At 43.5% G+C, this 19,855-nt stretch overlaps 1 protein-coding gene across 2 annotated transcripts in view; it reads right to left on the reverse strand.

Moving 5' to 3' along the window:
* Nucleotides 1-19,855, reverse strand: part of LOC126248317 (protein DPCD) — a 49,523-nt gene that overhangs the window by 18,008 nt on the left and 11,660 nt on the right. For both annotated transcript variants that reach the window (XM_049949215.1, XM_049949206.1), the window contains one exon: nucleotides 16,916-17,118. In XM_049949215.1, the coding sequence (XP_049805172.1) occupies nucleotides 16,916-17,077 (162 nt within the window). In that variant the 5' untranslated portion in view covers nucleotides 17,078-17,118. The remainder of the gene's footprint in view (nucleotides 1-16,915; nucleotides 17,119-19,855) is intronic.

The raw sequence follows: 19,855 nt of genomic DNA on the forward strand, positions 1-19,855 counted from the left end.
CTCGAGTTCAGTGAGAATGGAACAGACACAGACCGCAATTGTAACCCCAGGTCTGGGCCGCCATTGCGGGAGATGGATCGCTGTGTTAGGGAAAAGAAGATGGTAATTTGGACGTTTAGATGAGCTGCGAATGGGCACAGTGTAATTGGCAAGCAGTTGTTGTTGCCTGATCCACAATGGAGGAACCACTGGTGCCATGAGTAGGCTCTGTTCACAGGGTTCATTCAGAAAGCTCCAGTCACAAGTTGAACTCCATGGTAGTGTATAGGGTCCAGCATTCACAATGCTGAGGGAGATGCTGAACCATACACCAGGCTCCCATAGTCAAGACGAGAATGTACAAGAGCTTTGTACAGCTGCAACAGTGTAGGGTGATCTGCACCCCAGCTGATGTGACTCGGACATCAAAGAATGTCAAGGTGCTGCCAGCACCTTTGCTTAAGCTTATGAAGATGGGGAAGCCAAGTTAAGGGGGCATCAAAAGCCAGTCCTAAATGGCGAAAATAGTATACTACATTAAGGAGATGGTCATCAAGACAAAGTTGTGGCTGTGAGTGAAATGAACAGCGGAAACAGAAGTACATGACGCAAGCCTTGGCAGCTGAAAACTGAAAGACTTGGGTGAGGGCCCATGACTGCATCTTTTGTATGGCTCCCTACAGTTGATGTTCAGCCAGCCCAATAGTAGATGAGCAAAAGGAAATGCAAGTCATCAGCATACAAGAAGGGTAATATTGAGAATCCCACAGCTGCTGCGAGACCATTAATGGCCACTATAAAGAGTGAGATGCTCTGTATAGAGCCCTGAGGGTCCCTACTCTCTTGGATATGGGGGTACCGTATTTACTCGAATCTAAGCCGCACTCGAATCTAAGCCACACCTGAAAAATGAGACTTGAAATAAAGGAAAAAAAAAAATTCCCGAATCTAAGCCGCACCTGAAATTTGAGACTCGAAATTCAAGGGGAGAGAAAAGCTTTAGGCCGCACCTCCAAATCGATAAGCTTCACCAGGTAGCCATTGCTATGCGTCAGGCGCTCCGTCCATATTTATACGGGTACCCTTCCTTTTTCACGTGCTTCGTCTGGTTTGAATCGATTGCTTATTTTGCTTTGATCTGATAAGTGCCGTTTTCTTTGTTATAGGTGTTTATGTCACTCTAAGCTGAAAATGCATTACTGTACTGTGTCATGCATTGTTTGTCGCATTTTGATAGTGCGTGTTTACGGCCTGTCGCCGCTCGCGGCATGACTTGCTTTTGTGCGCGCTACCGCCACTTAAAAAAAAGAGGAATCGTCTCATTAGTGAAACAATGGCAAGATACTGTTATTTGTTGTTACTTACACTGCTGCTTTCTTTGATAATGATCAACAAGAACCAAATAATAGACTGCGTATGATTGAACATGTTCTGAACGAGAGTTCAGCGAAAATTTTTCTCCGTTTGAAAATCTTTGCGGCCGCTTCTTTAGTACATCAAATTCTGCACAGAAATTAGTCATCTTACATTTAAAATCTAGTCAGTTGCCGTGCTTCATTTCTGACTGTATCACTATTAGGCATAAGAATAATACGAATATAAACATGACACGATACGTATATTCTTCCGTGTTTGCTGTTGTCTCACTCTAGTTTCGTAGTTTATTAGGCAGACAGGATTTAAATGAGATAGCAGCAAACACGAAAGAATACATGGCAAAATGTTTATATTCGTATTATTCTTATGGTGAAGAGAATAGTGCATGTGATTCACATTTCATCAGGTTCCTATTAGCAACCATCTCTTCTCACAGGTAGGAAAAAACTCGGAACGTAGAGTTGGCCATATTGACTAACATCTCCGCCCCGAGTTTCGACCACTGCATTTTCATACATTATCCAACAAAGTAAATACAAATTCCGTATTGTTCATCTTCGAATGTAGCAGAATTTCAATGTACTACGAAAATCTGACTGGCGGAGAAAAAAATGCTCGTCTTCTACCTTTTTTTAAAATTTATTTACTGATGCAGAGGTTTTGGCGCCAGTATTTATCTTTGTGCCCACAAAGTATGCTTGTGTAGCACTTCATATATTCGACGGCAGAAGTTAGTTGTGGCGGCACCTACCAACATTTTTCAGAACTTCCGCTTGCTCTGCACTCGATTCTAAGCCGCAGGCGGTTTTTTGGATTACAAAAACCGGAAAAAAAGTGCGGCTTAGATTCGAGTAAATACGGTAACTGTGTGAAGCACCAACTCAAACTCTAAGGTGCAGAGCAACAAAAACATTCTGAATAAAAATTGGGATCAGGCCCCGGAGGCCCCACTCATGTAATGTAGCAACAATGTGGTGCCGCCAAGTTGTGTCGTAGGCCTTCGTCAGGTAAAAAAAAAACGGCAACAAGGTGATGACTGCAGCAAAAGGCCATTCGGATGGCACACTCCAGGTACACCAAATTGTCAGTGGTTGAGGAACCTTGGCGAATACTGCCCTGGGACGGAACCAGAAGGATCCAAGACTGAAGAAGCCAACACACCGCCAACTCACCAAATGTTCAAGCAGCTTGCACAGAGCACTGGTGAAGCTAACAGGATGATAGCTATCCATACCCGTTCCCACCAGGTTTTAGCACTGGAACGATGATACTTACACGCCATTGCAATGGAATTCACCTTCGCTCCAAATACGATTGAAGACAGCAAGGAGGTGGTGTTAGTAGTCCACTCATAGATGTTTAATTATTTGGTGATGGAAACAGCCTAGCCCAGGTCTTGTGTCAGAACATTGTGCAAGGGCACTCAGAATTTCCCCCTCACTGAATGCAGCATTACATGGCTCAGGGTGGTGTGTGGTAAAAGATAGGTGCTGTTGTTCCACCTGCTGTTTTAGGGTACAGAAGCTGGGGTGGTAATTCTCAGGCGCAGAGGTTCAAGCGTAATGCTCGACAAAACGCTTTGCCATTGAGTCTGGGTTGGTATACGTAGCTCCATTCGTGGAAATCCCAGGTATACCTGCAATGGTCTGATATCCATGTAGGCATCTGTGTTTAGTCCAAACACGAAGGAGAGGTTCGTGTTCCAATGGTGGAGATGTCACTCCTCAAATCCTTAGGACCATTCCAGAACCTCTCCACCGGAGCCCATCTCTCTGCTCACCCCTACCATTCCCTGCACTCCTACCTTCTAGATGCATCCTGAAGTCCACAAACCCAACCACCCAGGACACCCCATTGTGGCCGGTTACTGTGCCCTCTCTGAGAGAATCTCTGCTCTCATAGACCAGCACATTCTACCTATTACCCAGAATCTACCCTCCTATATAAAAAGATATCAATCATTTCCTTCACCGACTCTCCACAGTTTCTGTCCCTTTTCACTACACGGTGCCCTGCTTGTAACTATTGATGCCACTCCCCTTAGACTAACATCCCTAATGCCCACGGCCCTGCCACTATTGAACACTACCTTTCCCAATGTCCAATGGATTCCAAACCAACAACCTCCTTCCTATTTGCCATGACCAATTATATCCTCACCTACAATGTCTTCTCCTTTGAAGGCATCACCTACAAACAAACCAGTGGCATGGATATGGGCACCCACATGGCAGCATCCTATGCCAGCCTATTAACAGGCCATCTGGAGGAACCCTTCCTAAACACTCAGAATCCTAAGCCACTCACCTGGTTCAGATTCACTGATGACATCTTTGCGGTCTGAATCATGGGTGAGGACACCCAATCCACATTCCTCCAGATCTGCAACAGCTTCTCCCCCTTTTGCTTCGCCTGGTCCACCTCAACCCAACAAGCCACCTTCACCTTCATAGATGTTCACCTCTCAAAGATGGCTACATCAGTACTTCTGTCCATAAAACCTACTAACCACCAGCAATATCTCCACTTTAATACCTGCCACACATTCCATACCAAGACGTCCCTTCCATACAGCCTAGCCACCTGTGGTCGTAACATCTGCAGCGACTAGCAGTCCCTCTAGAATTATACCGAGGGTCTCAGGGAGGCCTTCACAGACCGTAATTATCCTCCCAACCTTGTACAAAAACAAATCTCCCATGCCTTATCTTTCCAGTCCACCACCACCTCCCAAAGTCTCACCATCCGGCCACAGGGGAGCACTCCTCTCTTAACTCAGTACAACCCAGGACTCGACCAACATTCTCCACCAGGGTTTTGATGATGAGAAATATCCTGCTCACTATCCTTCCCAACCATCCCATAGTGGTATTCCACCATCCAACGAACCTACAGAATATACTCATCCATCCTTATACAACCCCTGCTCCCAACCCTTTACCTCATGCCTCATATCCTTGCAATAGACGTAGATGCAAAACCTGTCCCATACATCCTCCCACCACCACCTACTCCAGTCCAGTCACAAACAACACCTATCCCATCAAAGGCAGGGATCCCTGTGAAACATGTCATGTGATCGACAAGCTAAGCTGCAGACACTGTGCTGCATTCTATGTGGGCATGACAACCAACAAGCTGTCTGCTGCATGAAAGGCCACCGACAAACTGTGGCCGAGAAACAAGTGGACCATCCTGTTGCTGAGCACGCTGCCCATGATGACATCCTTCATTTAAATGACTGCTTCAGAGCCTGTGCTAATGGATCCTTCCAACCAACACCAGATTTTCTGATTTGTGCAGGTGGGAACTTTCCCTCCAATACATCCTACGTTGCTGTAACCCTCGTGGCCTCAACCTTCATTTGCATTGTCCTCACCCATCCAGCCCCTTCCCTGTTCCCATTCCAGCACTACACAGCCCTCATTCCACCATCACACCCAGCCTTTTTACTTCTCTCCTTTTCCACTCTCCCCCCCCCCCCCCCTCCAACCTCTTCCCTGCCCTCTACCTAACCACCCACTGCACGTAGGTGCCCTACCCTCTCTCCACCTCATCCTTGCGAGCTCCCCACTAGCACCCACTTGGCACTCATATCATGCGCTGGTGATGGTGCTCACAGTGTGGCTTCAGTTGCCAGACATTGCAGTCATGCACGTGTGAGTTGCGTCTGTGTAAGGATATGTGTGTCTGTTGTCTGTTTTTGACAAAGGCTTTGCTGGTTGAAAGCTTATTTATGACAGTCTTTTCGTTGGGCAGCTCAGCATCTCCACTATATGGTGAATAGCAACTGTCCTTTTCATAATGATGTGATAGCAAAGAGAGAAGAACTATAAATAAACTTTTCTGAATCAGGTCATACTGGTGAATATGAAGTACATGGGAATTACACGACAACCTAATCTCTTCCCTGCCTTTTTCTTTGTTTTATGTTTGTAATTGCATGGGTGACCATTTGCTTAGCTAATAACATATGATGAAACCCTGTTGACAAATGTTTAGGTGATAAATCATTTAATGTTATTTGTTGCAATAATTCCATTAAGAAAATTTAATTCTAGACTGCTTTCTTCAACTGATATGTGACTCCTGATACTGATTTTCACCATAACTACTTCTTATGTTGTAATAAATCAAGTACTAGAAGGAGTAAAGGTAACTGCTCAGCATATAGTTATGACATTGAGAAGTGGTCTATTATCACATCTATATTACTATGTGACTATCCTGGGGCACATAACATGGACCCAGTTGAAGGTTGTCTACTCAATGGTTTCCAGGGCAACAAAAATTTTATTTTCACTATTTCACATAAACAGCTACCACTTTTAAAATGTTGACATAATCTACCTATTAAAAGGTACAATCTTATGCGAAAAATTCAACACAGTAAGACAGATATTAAGTTATGAACTGTGTATATATCTCGAGGCAGCGTAACTCCCCACATGCAAATACTCAAGCTACATACGTCCAGTGTTTGAGAATGAGAATGAGCTTATTGCTAACTACATTTTTGCTGTTCATATGGTAGTACTGCAACATCAGGCATGATATTTCTTGTTTGCTACTGACCGTATTCCCAATACATTTTGCAGATACTATCCACATATAGCACTGAATGTACGAGCAAAATTATGTCATTGTACGATGCAAGGTTCAGGACATATGGCATTATAAACATCAAAATGCATGAAAAACTAACTTTTGCTTAAAATGGAGAGCAAATCTCACACAATATACCATCCAGTGTTTGATAATGAGAGCAGCCAGTGACTTCCAACAAACTTTAAACATAATTTCAATCAACTGTAAAGTAATCTTAAGTCTGACATGGTTTTATACATGGAAGTTCATTTCTTTACAGAACTGCGGGCTTACTGCTCTACAATAAACACACTTATTTTAATTTTGAAATGTCAGTCATTTTGTATCAAATTTCTACATTGTTTGAAACAACATGTTATATGTATCTGTCTTGACATGAAGCCTCTTACTCAAAGTACTACTCACCACTAAAATGCCCTTAAGACTCACAATGTTAGAATTATTTCGCCTACCTCTCACTCCCTCTCCTATGAACCATGGACCTTGCCACTGGTGGGGAGGCTTGCGTGCCTCAGTGATACAGATAGCCATACCCTAGGTGCAACCACAATGGAGGGGTATCTGTTGAGAGGCCAGACAAATGTGTGTTTCCTGAGGAGAGGCAGTAGCCTTTTCAGTAGTTGCAGGGGCAACAGTCTGGATGATTGACTGATCTGGCCTTGTAACACTAACCAAAACGGCCTTGCTGTGCTGGTACTGTGAATGGCTGAAAGCAAGGGGAAACTACAGCCGTAATTTCTCCCGAGGGCATGCAGCTTTACTGTATGGTTAAATGATGATGGCGTCCACTTGGGTAAAATATTCCGAACGTAAAATAGTCCCCCATTTGGATCTCCGAGCAGGGACTACTCAGGAGGACATCATTATCGGGAGAAAGAAAACTGGCATTCTACGGATCGGAGTGTGGAATGTCAGATCCCTTAATCGGGCAAGTAGGTTAGAAAATTTAAAAATGGAAATGGATAGGTTAAAGTTAGATACAGAGGGAATTAGTGAACTTCGGTGGCAGGAGGAATAAGACTTTTGGTCAACTGAATACAGGGTTATAAATACAAAATCCAATAGTGGTAAGGCAGGAGTAGGTTTAATAATGAATTTAAAAAAATAGGAGTTCGGGTAAGCTTCTACAAAAAGCATAGTGAACGCATTATTGTGGCTAAGATAGACACGAAGCCCATGCCTACTACAGTAGTACAAGTTTATATGTCAACTAGCTCTGCAGATGATGAAGAAATTGATGAAATGTATGATGAGATAAAAGAAATTATTCAGATAGTGAAGGGAGACGAAAATTTAATAGTCACGGGTGACTGGAATTCAAGAGTAGGAAAAGGGACAGAAGGAAATGTAGTAGGTGAATATGGATTGGAGATAAGAAATGAAAGAGGAAACCACGTGGTAGAATTTTGCACAGAGCATAACTTAATCATAGCTAACATTTGGTTCAAGAATGACGAAAGAAGGTTGTATACATGGAAGAAGCCTGGGGATACTGGAAGGTTTCCGATAGATTATATAATGGTACGACAGAGATTTAGGAACCAGGTTTTAAATTGTAAGACATTTCCAGGGGCAGATGTGAACTCTGACCACAATCTATTGGTTATGAACTGTAGAAACTGCAAAAAGGTGGGAATTTAAGGAGATGGGATCTGGATAACTGACTAAACCAGAGGTTATACAGAGTTCCAGGGAGAGCATAAGGGAACAATTGACAGGAATGGGGGAAAGAAATACAGCAGAAGAAGAATGGGTAGCTTTGAGGGATGAAGTAGGGAAAGTAGCAGAGGATCAAGTAGGTAAAAAGACAAGGGCTAGTACAAATCCTTCAGTAACAGAAGAAATATTGAATTTAATTAATGAAAGGAGAAAATATAAAAATGCAGTAAATGAAGCAGGAAAAAAGAATACAAACGTCTCAAAAATGAGATCGACAGGAAGTGCAAAATGGCTAAGCAGGGATGGCCAGAGGATAAATGTAAGGATGTAGAGGTTTATCTCACTAGGGGTAAGATAGATACTGCCTACAGGAAAATTAAAGAGACCTTCGTAGAAAAGAGAACCACTTGTATGAATATCAAGAGCTCAGATGGAAACCCAGTTCTAAGCAAAGAAGGGAAAGCAGAAAGGTGGAAGGAATATATAGAGGGTCTATGCAAGGGCGATGTTCTTGAGGACAATATTATGAAAATGGAAGAGGATGTAGATGAAAATGAAATGGGAGATATGATACTGCGTGAAGAGTTTGACAGAGCACTGAAAGAACTAAGTCAAAACAAGGCCAGCCCTGACAAAACTCTACCATCTGGTGAGCAAGATGTATGAGGCAGGCAAAATACCCTCAGACTTCAAGAAGAATATAATAATTCCAATCCCAAGGAAAGCAGGTGTTGACAGATGTGAAAATTACCGAACTATCAGTTTAATAAGCCACAGTTGTAAAATACTAACACAAATTCTTTACAGACAAATGGAAAAACTGGTAGAAGCCAACCTCAGGGAAGATCAGAGAAATGTTGGAACATATGAGGCAATACTGGCCCTACGACTTATTTTAGAAGATAGATATCGGAAAGGCAGACCTATGTTTCTAGCATTTGTAGACTTAGAGATAGCTTTTGACAATGTTGACTGGGATACTCTCTTTCAAATTCTGAAGGTGGCAGGGGTAAAATACAGGAAGTGGAAGGCTACTTACAATTTGTACAGAAATCAGATGGCAGTTATAAGAGTCGAGGGACAAGAAAGGGAAGCAGTGGTTGGGAAGGGAGTGAGACAGGGTTGTAGCATATCCCCAATGTTATTCAATCTGCATATTGTGCAAGCAATAAAGGAAACAAAAGAAAAATTCGGAGTAGGTATTAAAATCCATGGAGAAGAAATAAAAGCTTTGAAGTTTGCCTATGACATTGTAATTCTGTCAGAGACAGCAAAGGACTTGGAAGAGCAGTTGAATAGAATGGACAGTGTCTTGAAAGGATGATATAAGATGAACATCAACAAAAGCAAAACAAGGATAATGGAATGTAGTTGAATTAAGTCGGTTGATGCTGAGGGAATTAGATCAGGAAAAGAGACACTTAAAGTAGTGAAGGAATTTTGCTATTTGGGGAGCAAAATAACTGATGATGGTCAAAGTAGAGAGGATATAAAATGTAGACTGACAATGGCAGGGAAAGTGCTTCTGAAGAAGAGAAATTTGTTGATGTCGAGTACAGATTTAAGTGTTAGGAAGTCATTTCTGAAAGTATTTGTATGGAGTGTAGCCATGTATGGAAGTGAAACATGGAAGATAAATAGCTTGGACAAGAAGAGAATAGAAGCTTTCGAAATGTGGTGCTCCAGAAGAATGCTGAAGATTAGATGGGTAGATCACATACGAGGTGCATTCAAGTTCTAAGGCCTCCGATTTTTTTTCTAATTAACTACTCACCCGAAATCGATGAAACTGGCGTTACTTCTCGACGTAATCGCCCTGCAGACGTACACATTTTTCACAACGCTGACGCCATGATTCCATGGCAGCGGCGAACGCTTCTTTAGGAGTCAGTTTTGACCACTGGAAAATCGCTGAGGCAATAGCAGCACGGCTGGTGAATGTGCGGCCACGGAGAGTGTCTTTCATTGTTGGAAAAAGCCAAAAGTCACTAGGAGCCAGGTCAGGTGAGTAGGGAGCATGAGGAATCACTTCAAAGTTGTTATCATGAAGAAACTGTTGCGTAACTTTAGCTCGATGTGCGGGTGCGTTGTCTTGGTGAAACAGCACACGCGCAGCCCTTCCCGGACGTTTTTGTTGCAGTGCAGGAAGGAATTTGTTCTTCAAAACATTTTCGTAGGATGCACCTGTTACCATAGTGCCCTTTGGAACGCAATGGGTAAGGATTACGCCCTCGCTGTCCCAGAACATGGACACCATCATTTTTTCAACACTGGTGGTTACCCGAAATTTTTTTGGTGGCGGTGAATCTGTGTGCTTCCATTGAGCTGACTGGCGCTTTGTTTCTGGATTGAAAAATGGCATCCACATCTCATCCATTGTCACGAACGACGAAAAGAAAGTCCTATTCATGCTGTCGTTGCGCTTCAACATTGCTTGGCAACATGCCACACGGGCAGCCATATGATTGTCCGTCAGCATTCGTGGCACCCACCTGGATGACACTTTTCGCATTTTCAGGTCGTCATGCAAGATTTTGTGCACAGAACCCACAGAAATGCCAACTCTGGAGGCGATCTGTTCAACAGTCATTCGGCGATCCCCCAAAACAATTGTCTCCACTTTCTCGATCATGTCGTCAGGCTGGCTTGTGCGAGCCCGAGGTTGTTTCGGTTTGTTGTCACACTATGTTCTGCCTTCATTAAACTGTCACAACCACGAACGCACTTTCACCACATCCATAACTCCATCACCATATGTCTCCTTCAACTGTCGATGAATTTCAATTGGTTTCACACCACGCAAATTCAGAAAACGAATGATTGCACGCTGTTCAAGTAAGGAAAACGTCGCCATTTTAAGTATTTAAAATAGTTCTCATTCTCGCCACTGGCGGTAAAATTCCATCTGCCGTACGGTGCTGCCATCTCTGGGATGTATTGACAATGAACGCGGCCTCATTTTAAAACAATGCGCATGTTTCTATCTCTTTCCAGTCCGGACAAAAAAAATCGGAGGCCTTAGAACTTGAATGCACCTCGTAACTAATGAGGAGGTATTGAATAGGATTGGGAAGAAGAGGAGTTTGTGGCACAACTTGACTAGAAGAAGGGATTGGTTGGTAGGACATGTTCTGAGGCATCAAGGGATCACCAATTTAGTACTGGAGGGCAGAGTGGAGGGTAAAAATCATAGAGGGAGACCAAGAGATGAATACACTAAGTAGATTCAGAAGGATCTAGGTTGCAGTAGGTACTGGGAGATGAAGAAGCTTGCACAGGATAGAGTAGCACGGAGAGCTGCATCAAACCAGTCTCAGGACTGAAGACCACAACAACAACAACAACAACCTCTCAGTTCAAATAAGAAACAAATTTTTTCACCAAAACAAATTGTGCAATGCTTAACAGTGTGAGTCCTGCCTCCCCCCCCCCCCCCCCCCAAACATCTCTGGAAAAAAAAAAATTCCACTTATTAAAATTATAATTTTGCAAAATTATTCCCACTGCAATTTACTATTGGGAAGTGTAGACCAACATGCGCGCCATAAAAGAGCAACACAATGACATAAAACACTCTGTAGATTGGCGAAGGGAACCATGCAAACAGCAGGCTGAAGAAGAGAGACTGCAGCCTTGGCCGCTACATCGGCCACCTCATTTCCATGGATAACAACGTGTCCTGGGATCCAGGATCCAGAGGAATACCACAGAGATGCCCCTCAAGTGGAGGCAGTCCTGAATCCGGTGGACCAGAGGGTGGACAGGGTAGAGAGCTTGGAGACTGAGGAGAGAGCTGAGTGAATCTGAGCATATAATATACTGTATCCACTGATGGTGACGGATGTATTGGACAGGCTGGAGAACAGCGTAAAGCTCTGCAGTAAAAACTGAACACTGGTCGGGAAGCCGAAATCGATCAGGGGTGTCGCCAACAATATAAGTACTCCCAACATCAAATGATGTTTTTGAGCCGTCAGTGTAAATAAATGTGGCATCCTTCATTTGCGCATATAGAGCAGCAAATGCCAGACGATAAACGAGAGAAGGGGTACCATCCTTGGGAAGCTGACAAAGGTCACGGAGCAGGCAGGTCCGGGAGCAGAGCCAAGGCAGTGGTGTACCCCCAGTTGTCAAGAAAGTTTTAGGAAAGTGGAAGGAAAGAGACCGTAGCAGCTGACGGAAGCAGACTCCTGGTGGTAGTAGAGAGGAAGGGTGGCCTGCATACCCTAAAACCAAGGAGGCATCGAAAAAAGGTCATGGGCTGGATTAGAAGGCATGGATGACAGATGGCTAGCATGACTCAGAAGGACAGCTCGCCGACTGGACAGCAGAGGATCAGCAGTCTCGTCATAAAGGCTGTCCACAGGGCTGGTGTAAAAAGCTCCAGATGCTAAACGCAATCCACGGTGGTGGACAGAGTCGAGATGCCGAAGAATAAATGACCGAGCAGAGGAGTAAACTAAGCTTCCATAGTCTAATTTCGAGCACACTGGGGCGCTATATAGGCAAAGAAGGACCACCCGGTCCATTCCCCAGAAGGTACCATTCAAAACACGGAGGATGTTGACGGATCGCAAACAGCGAGCCAAATGATAGGAAACGTGGGAGGACCAGCACAGTTTTCAGTCAAACATAAGTCGCAAGAATTTAGCGACGTCCGCGAACAGAAGGTTGACAGGGCCTAGATGTAGGGAAGGCAGAAGAAACTCCGTACAACACCAAAAATTGACACAAACAGTCTTACTAGGAGAAAAGCGGAAGCCGGTTTCGATGCTCCAAGAGTGGAGGCGATCGAAACATCCTTGAAGACGTCATTCAAGAAGGCTGGTCCGTTAAGAGTTGTAGTAGATCACAAAATCGTCCACAAAGAGGGAGCCCGAGACATGGAGAAGGAGACAATCCATAATTGGATTTATGGGGATGGCAAACAGTACAACACTTAGCACGGAGCCCTGGGGTACCCCATTTTCTTGGGAGAAAGTACAGGAGAGAGTAGTGTTCACTCGCACTTTAAATGTGCACTCTGCTATAAATTCATGAATACAAAGGAGTAGCTGACTTCGAAAGACCCAAGAGAACAGTGTGCCTGTCCTCCAACAGGTATCGTATGCTCTCTCCAGAATAAAATATATTGCTACCGTTTGGCATTTCCTGAGAAAATTGTTCATGATATAAGTGGAGAGAGCAACAAGATGGTCAACTGCAGAACGATGCTTTCAGAAACTGCATTGGGCAGGTGTTAAAAGGCTTCGGGACTCCAGCCACCAGGCTAAACGGCAATTCACCATACACTCCAAAACCTTACATAAACTACTCGTGAGAGAAATGGAGTGATAGGTAGAGGGGAAATGTTTGTCCTTTCCAGGTTTCGGAACAGGAACAACGATAGCTTCCTGCCATTGTCTGGGAAAAGTACTGTAGATCCAAATTCAATTATAAAGGCGAAGGAGGTAACGCAGACTATGGTATGATAAATGCAGCAACATTTGGACATGGACAACATCCGGTCCTGGCGCGTGAAGAAGAGAGTGCGTGTTGGAGTTCCCACATTGGGAAAACAGTATTATAGCTTTCGCTATTGAGAGAGGAGGAAGCAAGAGGTCACACTTCTGCTGCACGTTTCTTCGGGAGAAAGGCTGGCAGGTAATTAGAAGAGCTTGAAATCTCAATAAAGTGTTGGCCCAATGAGTTAGAAATTGCGGTGGGGTCCACTATGGTATCATGCATGATGGTGAGCCCAGAGACTGGGGAGAAACTAGGCATGCCAGATAACCATTGAACGCGACTCCTAACTTCTGAGGAGGGGATGACACGATGGCATCGCATACGTAACTGCTTATACCAGGTACAGTTGGCCAAAGTAGGATGGTGGCAGGAAACGTGAAGAGCATGTCGCCGCTCACGTATTGCGTCACGGCATGCCTCGTTCCACCAAGGAATTGGGGGGCACCGGGGCAAATCAGAGGTGCGAGGTATTGAAAGTTTTGCAGCTGTAAGAATAACTTCCGTAACATCAGTGACCTGATCCGTTGGCACTAGGAAAGTGACGGTCATCGACTGTCACTAGAGACAAGAAAAGTGTCCAATCGGCTTGGGCAAACTTCCAGTGTCTCAGGCGCATAGACGGTAGTTGAGGCTGCACTCGAAGGACACACGGAAAATGGTCACTCGAGTGTGTATCACCAAGAGGGAACCATTCAAAGTGCTGAGCTAGCTGAACAGTACCGACCGAAAGGTCCAAATGAGAGAAATTCGCCGTGGAGGCAGACAAAAATGTAGGCTCCCCAGTGTTGAGGCAAACAATATCCGCTTGGTGGAAGACATCAATCAATAGGTAGCCACACAGACAAGGACGCGGAGATCCCCAAAGCGGGAGGTGGGCACTGAAGTCCCCAACCAGCAAATAGGGGGGTGGGAGCTTACCAAGGAGATGAAGGAGATCAGCTCTTGCCATCGGTGTGGACGATGGAATGTATACGGTACAAAGAGAGAAAGTGTATCCAGAAAGGGAAAGACGGACAGCAACAGCTTGGAAAGAACTGTTTAAGGGAATTGGGTGATAATGGTCAGTATCATGGAGAAGAATCATAAGTCCCCCATGTGCTGGAGTGCCATCAACAGAGGGGAGATCAAACCAGACTGACTGAAAATGAGGGAAAACAAAGCGATCATGGGAACGCATCTTTGTTACCTGAAGACAGAAGATGACTGGCGAGTGGGATCGTAAGAGGATCGACAATTCATCCCGATTGGCTCTAATGCCGCATATATTCAAATGGATAATTGACATAGGTTGGACAGAAAAGGGAAGAATCTCACCACGGTTGCTCTCAACTCAACGACTGCTGAGAGCCGGCGGCCGACAGCGTGGAATGGCATTCAGCCAAAGGCAGAAGATCCTGATCCACAGGTTGTTCGGGGGCAGCTCCTGCCACCAGCGATTGGCCGGTTGATCGGCCGCCAGCAGTGCACCTTGGCGACACAGAAGATGGCTGAGGGTGGTTACCGCCAGGTGACGCTGTAGATGAGACATGCCATGGCGGAGAAGGAGAGGAACTTGGTTTCTTATGAGCCTTCTTGGAAACAGGATGTTGAGATGAGGGTGGAATCGATGGTTGTGTTGTTGGGGTATGTAAAAATTCTTCGCGAGTAGGCACTTTTTTGGAAGTCCAGGTGTCTGATTTTGGGGCTCGTGGTTTAGCAGAAGCCGATAAAGGGTGAGACATAGAGTGAGCAGGTGTTAGTGGGGAGGTTGAACGGGCGATCTTTGAGCTGTCTGGTCTGACAACTGTGCCACTAAAGGTGAGATCACAAGTCTGCATGGCTGCCTCCTTAGTAGGCCGAGGAGATACAAGGACAGTGCTATATTTACCGGCCGGAGGCACAGAGGGCTTTCGACTGGTGAATAACTTATGAGCAGCAAGTGTAGACACCTTTTCATTCACTCTGATTTCCTGAATAAGAAGTTCATCTTTGAAAATGGGGCAATCTCTGGAGGAAGCAGCATGGTCACCCATACAGTTGATGCAATGAGGGGATGGAGGTGGACAAGCACCCTCATGGGCACCCTTGCCACACCTAACGCATTTTGCCGGATTGAAACACAACTGGCTGGTATGATTGAACCACTGACACCGATAGCAACGCGTAGGGTTGGGCTGTAAGGGCGAACTGAAATTGTCTCATACCCCGCTTTAATGATCAATGGAAGTTGAACTGTGTCAAATGTCAAGAAGATAGTACAGGTTGGAACCAAGTCCCTGTCAACCCTTTTCATGACTCAATGAACAGCCGTTATGCCCTGGTCAGACAGGTAGTTTTTAATTTCCTCGACGGACAATCCGTCGTGGGAGCATGTATAAACCACCCCGCATGATGAATTTAAAGTGCGGTGCACTTCCACCCAGACAGAGGAGGTGTGTAGCAGTGACGTTCGCAGCAATTTTTGTGCCTGGAGGGCACTGACTGTTTCTAACAACAAGGTGCCATTTCGTAATTGGGAACAAGACTTTACAGGACATGCAGTTGCATCGACACCCTTCTAAATGATGAAAGGGTTGACAGTGGAGAAGTCTTGACCTTCGTCCAACCGAGAAACAACAAGGAACTTTGGCACTGATGGAAGAATTTTCCCTGGCTGAGACTCATTCAACTTTTGCTTGTGAGCAGACATTGTAAATGTAGAGGAAACCATTGCAGAAGTATTCCCCACGATTACCGTTGTCTCCGATGGCAGGGGAGGGAGGGGGAGGGAGGGGGAGGGAAGGGGAGGAAGGGGGAAGGGGGAGGGGGAGGGGGAGGGGGAGGGAGGGGGAGAGGAGGGAGAAACAAACCCACACCAAAGACGCTAGGCAGGGAGTTCTTCCCCATCTGGCTCACATTACAGATTTCAAATTTAGAGACAGAGAGGTCAAACCCTTGAGGGAGACCAAAAAACGAAAAGTCAAGAAAGAGGAGAAAAGGGAAACAAAGCAAATCTACAAGACAAAGTGAAGTCAAGAAGGCAACTGAGCCGATATAAATAAGAACACCAAGAGAGGACAAGGAAGGGGCAAACGGAAAGGAATAAGTACAGGGAAGGAGAAGGAGGGGGCAGGTAAAGCAGCCTGGAAAAGGAGAAAGGCTGCAATAGCTCAGGGACTCATGTGCACCACACAAGTACCCACAAAAGAGCTGTGGGCCACCTGGAGGAAAGCATAGAGTTATCCTACTTAACAGGTACCTGACAGCAGTTGTGCAACAATGAAAGTGAAGGGGGAAAAAAACAGTGTTCTCAACAAAAGTATCCAAATGCAAACAAGGTAACTGAAAAAAAGCATTATACTTGGCAGCAGTTCAATATCTGTGTGATGTCAAAAGTCCTGCTTTTTTATTTTATTTTATTATTTTTTTTTTTTATTTTCTACCTCACTCCTCTCTCACCTGTTCTCCTACTATAAATTAGTTACTTTTATGCAAACCCATATATTAGAAAGGAACACTTGGAATTATCTAAGAGCTGATAAAAACTGTGAGATGATGATATAGGAAGATAAGTTTTATAGCAAAAAGACCAAGAAAATAGTTGCATTCACTGTAAGACTATGACAACTGACAGAGAGTAATTGTGGAATTAACTGAATTATTGCCTTCTTTTATCCCAATAGCATCTTAAGTATTTTTCTTGGGTTCTAGGTCCCCACTTCATGTGATCATTGATCATTCCCAGAAATTTTTTTTCTAGCTCTCTAAGAAAATAATTGTATTAACAGAAAGATTATGAACAGTGGTAGAGTGTAATAATGAAACTCACTGAATTAACATCTTCCTTGATCCCAACAGCATCTAAACTATTTGTCTGGGGTTCTGGATCACCAACTTCAACTGCCCACTGATGATTTCCACATAGTTTCCTTCTATCTCTCCAAGCCCTTCTTACGAGAACATTTGTGTCCAGACTATACTCTTCCACCATTTCAAGGCCATCTTCCAGTTTGTAATGAATTTTACGCTTACCTGCAAAATAAAATCAGATGATAAGAGCTACACATGTGTAATATGATCACAACGTAATACATCCAATGGAAGCTGCTGCTGTCATAGTGTCATCTCACATTTCAAGAAACATACACAAACATTGTATGCAGGTGTTCTTTGATCTGCCAGAAGGCCTCAGCGGGTACATAATGTGTAGGTGAAATGATGTTTTAATAATTACTGAATCCCATATTATTGTCTGAACAAAATGACTAATATACCTCAGGTTTATTAACTGAAAACTATTTCATAAATGGTCATTTCTACTTAAGATTGTTTTTACAACTTTATATTATGAAGCAAACTGCAATAATAGTGCAACTCTTTGCAATTTGTTCAGACATTTAAAAATAAACCTGCATAATATTTAAAAAATAAATAAAATAAACCTGTAATACAACAAAACATCTTTTTTTCAAACTGACAGCAGTCTCGAATCTATCACAATATTATGCCACGGGAAGTAATATTAATTACTCAGATTTAAATTTTTACATGTAAATCAGATCTGCAGCATACAACAGCACACAAGCAAATAATATTCTCAATAAGTTACAGATTAGTCAAAACTAAATTTCTGAAGATAATTATGATTAAGTCTTAATTGTCAGATGCAACAAAATTTTAGAATGCACTTGGCTCTTTGTATATTATCACCAAAAATAAAGGACAAGTTCCCAACTGAATGATGGACTATCCTTTCATCAGTTAATAAAGTTCATTCTACCAAAAATAAACAACAACTACCACACACTGACACATCCTTTTTCCTGCAAAAGAATTCCTGCTTCAAAGGGCGGTACCCTGTTTGGACTACTTTACCAATATTTTACTTATTGAAGTGACTGAAAGGAGCTATAGACTGTCACTAAGCCACTAAGATGGTTTCACTGTGCGCTGTTTCTTATTTCCCACTTCTAGCCATTTATCCTTGCAGTGAAATGTGATATTTTGACTTTACAGGATGGCCAATGGATTTATGAAGACACCATACTGTGCTACGCTACAAATCTTGCAGGTGCCTTTGGCTGTCACATCCACCAATAATTCATTTAGCCAATTTCTTACACAGTTTGATACCTATAACACTGGTACTTCTTTCGCTCCTTTCTCAGGTAAAGAAAGGTTCACCAAATGGCCTTTACCTGTTCTCTGCTGAGAGCACGAACTAAGAGCTGAACTGAGTAGATGGGTGGAGCTTGGAAAAAAAAGACCAAGATTGTGAGGCAAATGTTCTACAAACATGAGAAATCTTGTTCCCATAAGCCATACAGAGTTGTCTTAACATATTTTGCCTCCAAGCAGTACCATTGGCCATCTCATAATATGACACTAATCATATAATATTTACATAGTAAAGTTAGTTGTACAACTAACTTCATCAGAGTCAGTTTATCTACAGCGGAGTAACATATTCTGAAAACAGTGAAAATGAATAAACAGCTGTTTGGATTAAAAGATTCACAAAGCTATCATCTGCAGGTATACTCTGCAAATGACCTTTCAGGCTGTTTTCCCCTTTCCTATTCCATTAATGAACGATGGGCAGGAAGAACAACTGTCTCTAAGCCTCTATATGAGCTCAGAACTCTGTTTTCTCATTGTGGTCGTTTCGTCAGATGTATGTAGGAAGTAGAAATATGTTTCCTGGATCTTCCTGGAAACTATATTTGTGGAATACAGCAGTGAACTTCTCCTTCATGCATCTACATCTGCATCTGCATAGACAATCCACAAGCCACCGAACGGTGCGTGGTGGAGGATACCCTGTGCCACTACTTGATGTCTCTTCTGCAGCTTATGCCACTGAAGTTTGTCAAATCATTCCATGACATCCGCACACTTGCTAAACAAATCCATGACAAAATAAGCTGCTTCTATTTGTATCAGTTCTATCTTTTCTAACACCCTTTAAACAAGGAGAAAAACACGAGAATCACTCACACACATGATTTGTGAAATTCATTTCCTTAGGATCCTGCCAATGAAACAGTCTGGTATCTGTTGAGAGGCCGGACAAATGTGTGATTCCTGAAGAGGGGTAGTGGCAGCTTTATCAGAAGTTGCAGGAGCAACAGTCTGGATGATTGACTGATCTGGCCTTGTAACACTAAGCAAAACAGCCTTGCTGAGATGGTACTGCGAACCGCTGAAAGCAAGGGGGAACTACAGCCATAATTTATCCCAAGGGCATGCAGCACTTTATGGTTAAATGATGATGGCGTCCACTTGGGTAAAATATTTCGGAGGTAAAATAGTCACCCATTCGGATCTTCGGGCAGGGCTACTCAGGAGGATGTTGTTATCAGGAGAAAGAAAACTGGCATTAGTTATGTGATCTACCCATCAATGGAATGTAGTCGAATTAAATCGGGTAATGCTGAGGGAATTAGATTAGGAAATGAGACGCTTGAGGTAGTAAATGAGTTTTGCTATTTGGGGAGCAAAATAACTGATGATGGTCGAAGTAGAGAGGATATAAAATGTAGACTGGCAATGGCACGGAAAGCATTTCTGAAGAAGAGAAATTTGTTGACGTCGAGTATAGATTTAAGTGTTAGGAAGTCGTTTCTGAAAGTATTTGTATGGAGGGTAGCCATGTAAGGAAGTGAAACATGGACGATAAATAGCTTGGACAAGAAGAGAATAGAAACTTTCAAAATGTGGTGCTACAGAAGAATGCTGAACATTAGATGGGTAGATCACATAACTGATG

Source organism: Schistocerca nitens, chromosome 1 (genome assembly GCF_023898315.1).
Source record: "Schistocerca nitens isolate TAMUIC-IGC-003100 chromosome 1, iqSchNite1.1, whole genome shotgun sequence".
Classification (NCBI taxonomy): domain Eukaryota; kingdom Metazoa; phylum Arthropoda; class Insecta; order Orthoptera; family Acrididae; genus Schistocerca; species Schistocerca nitens.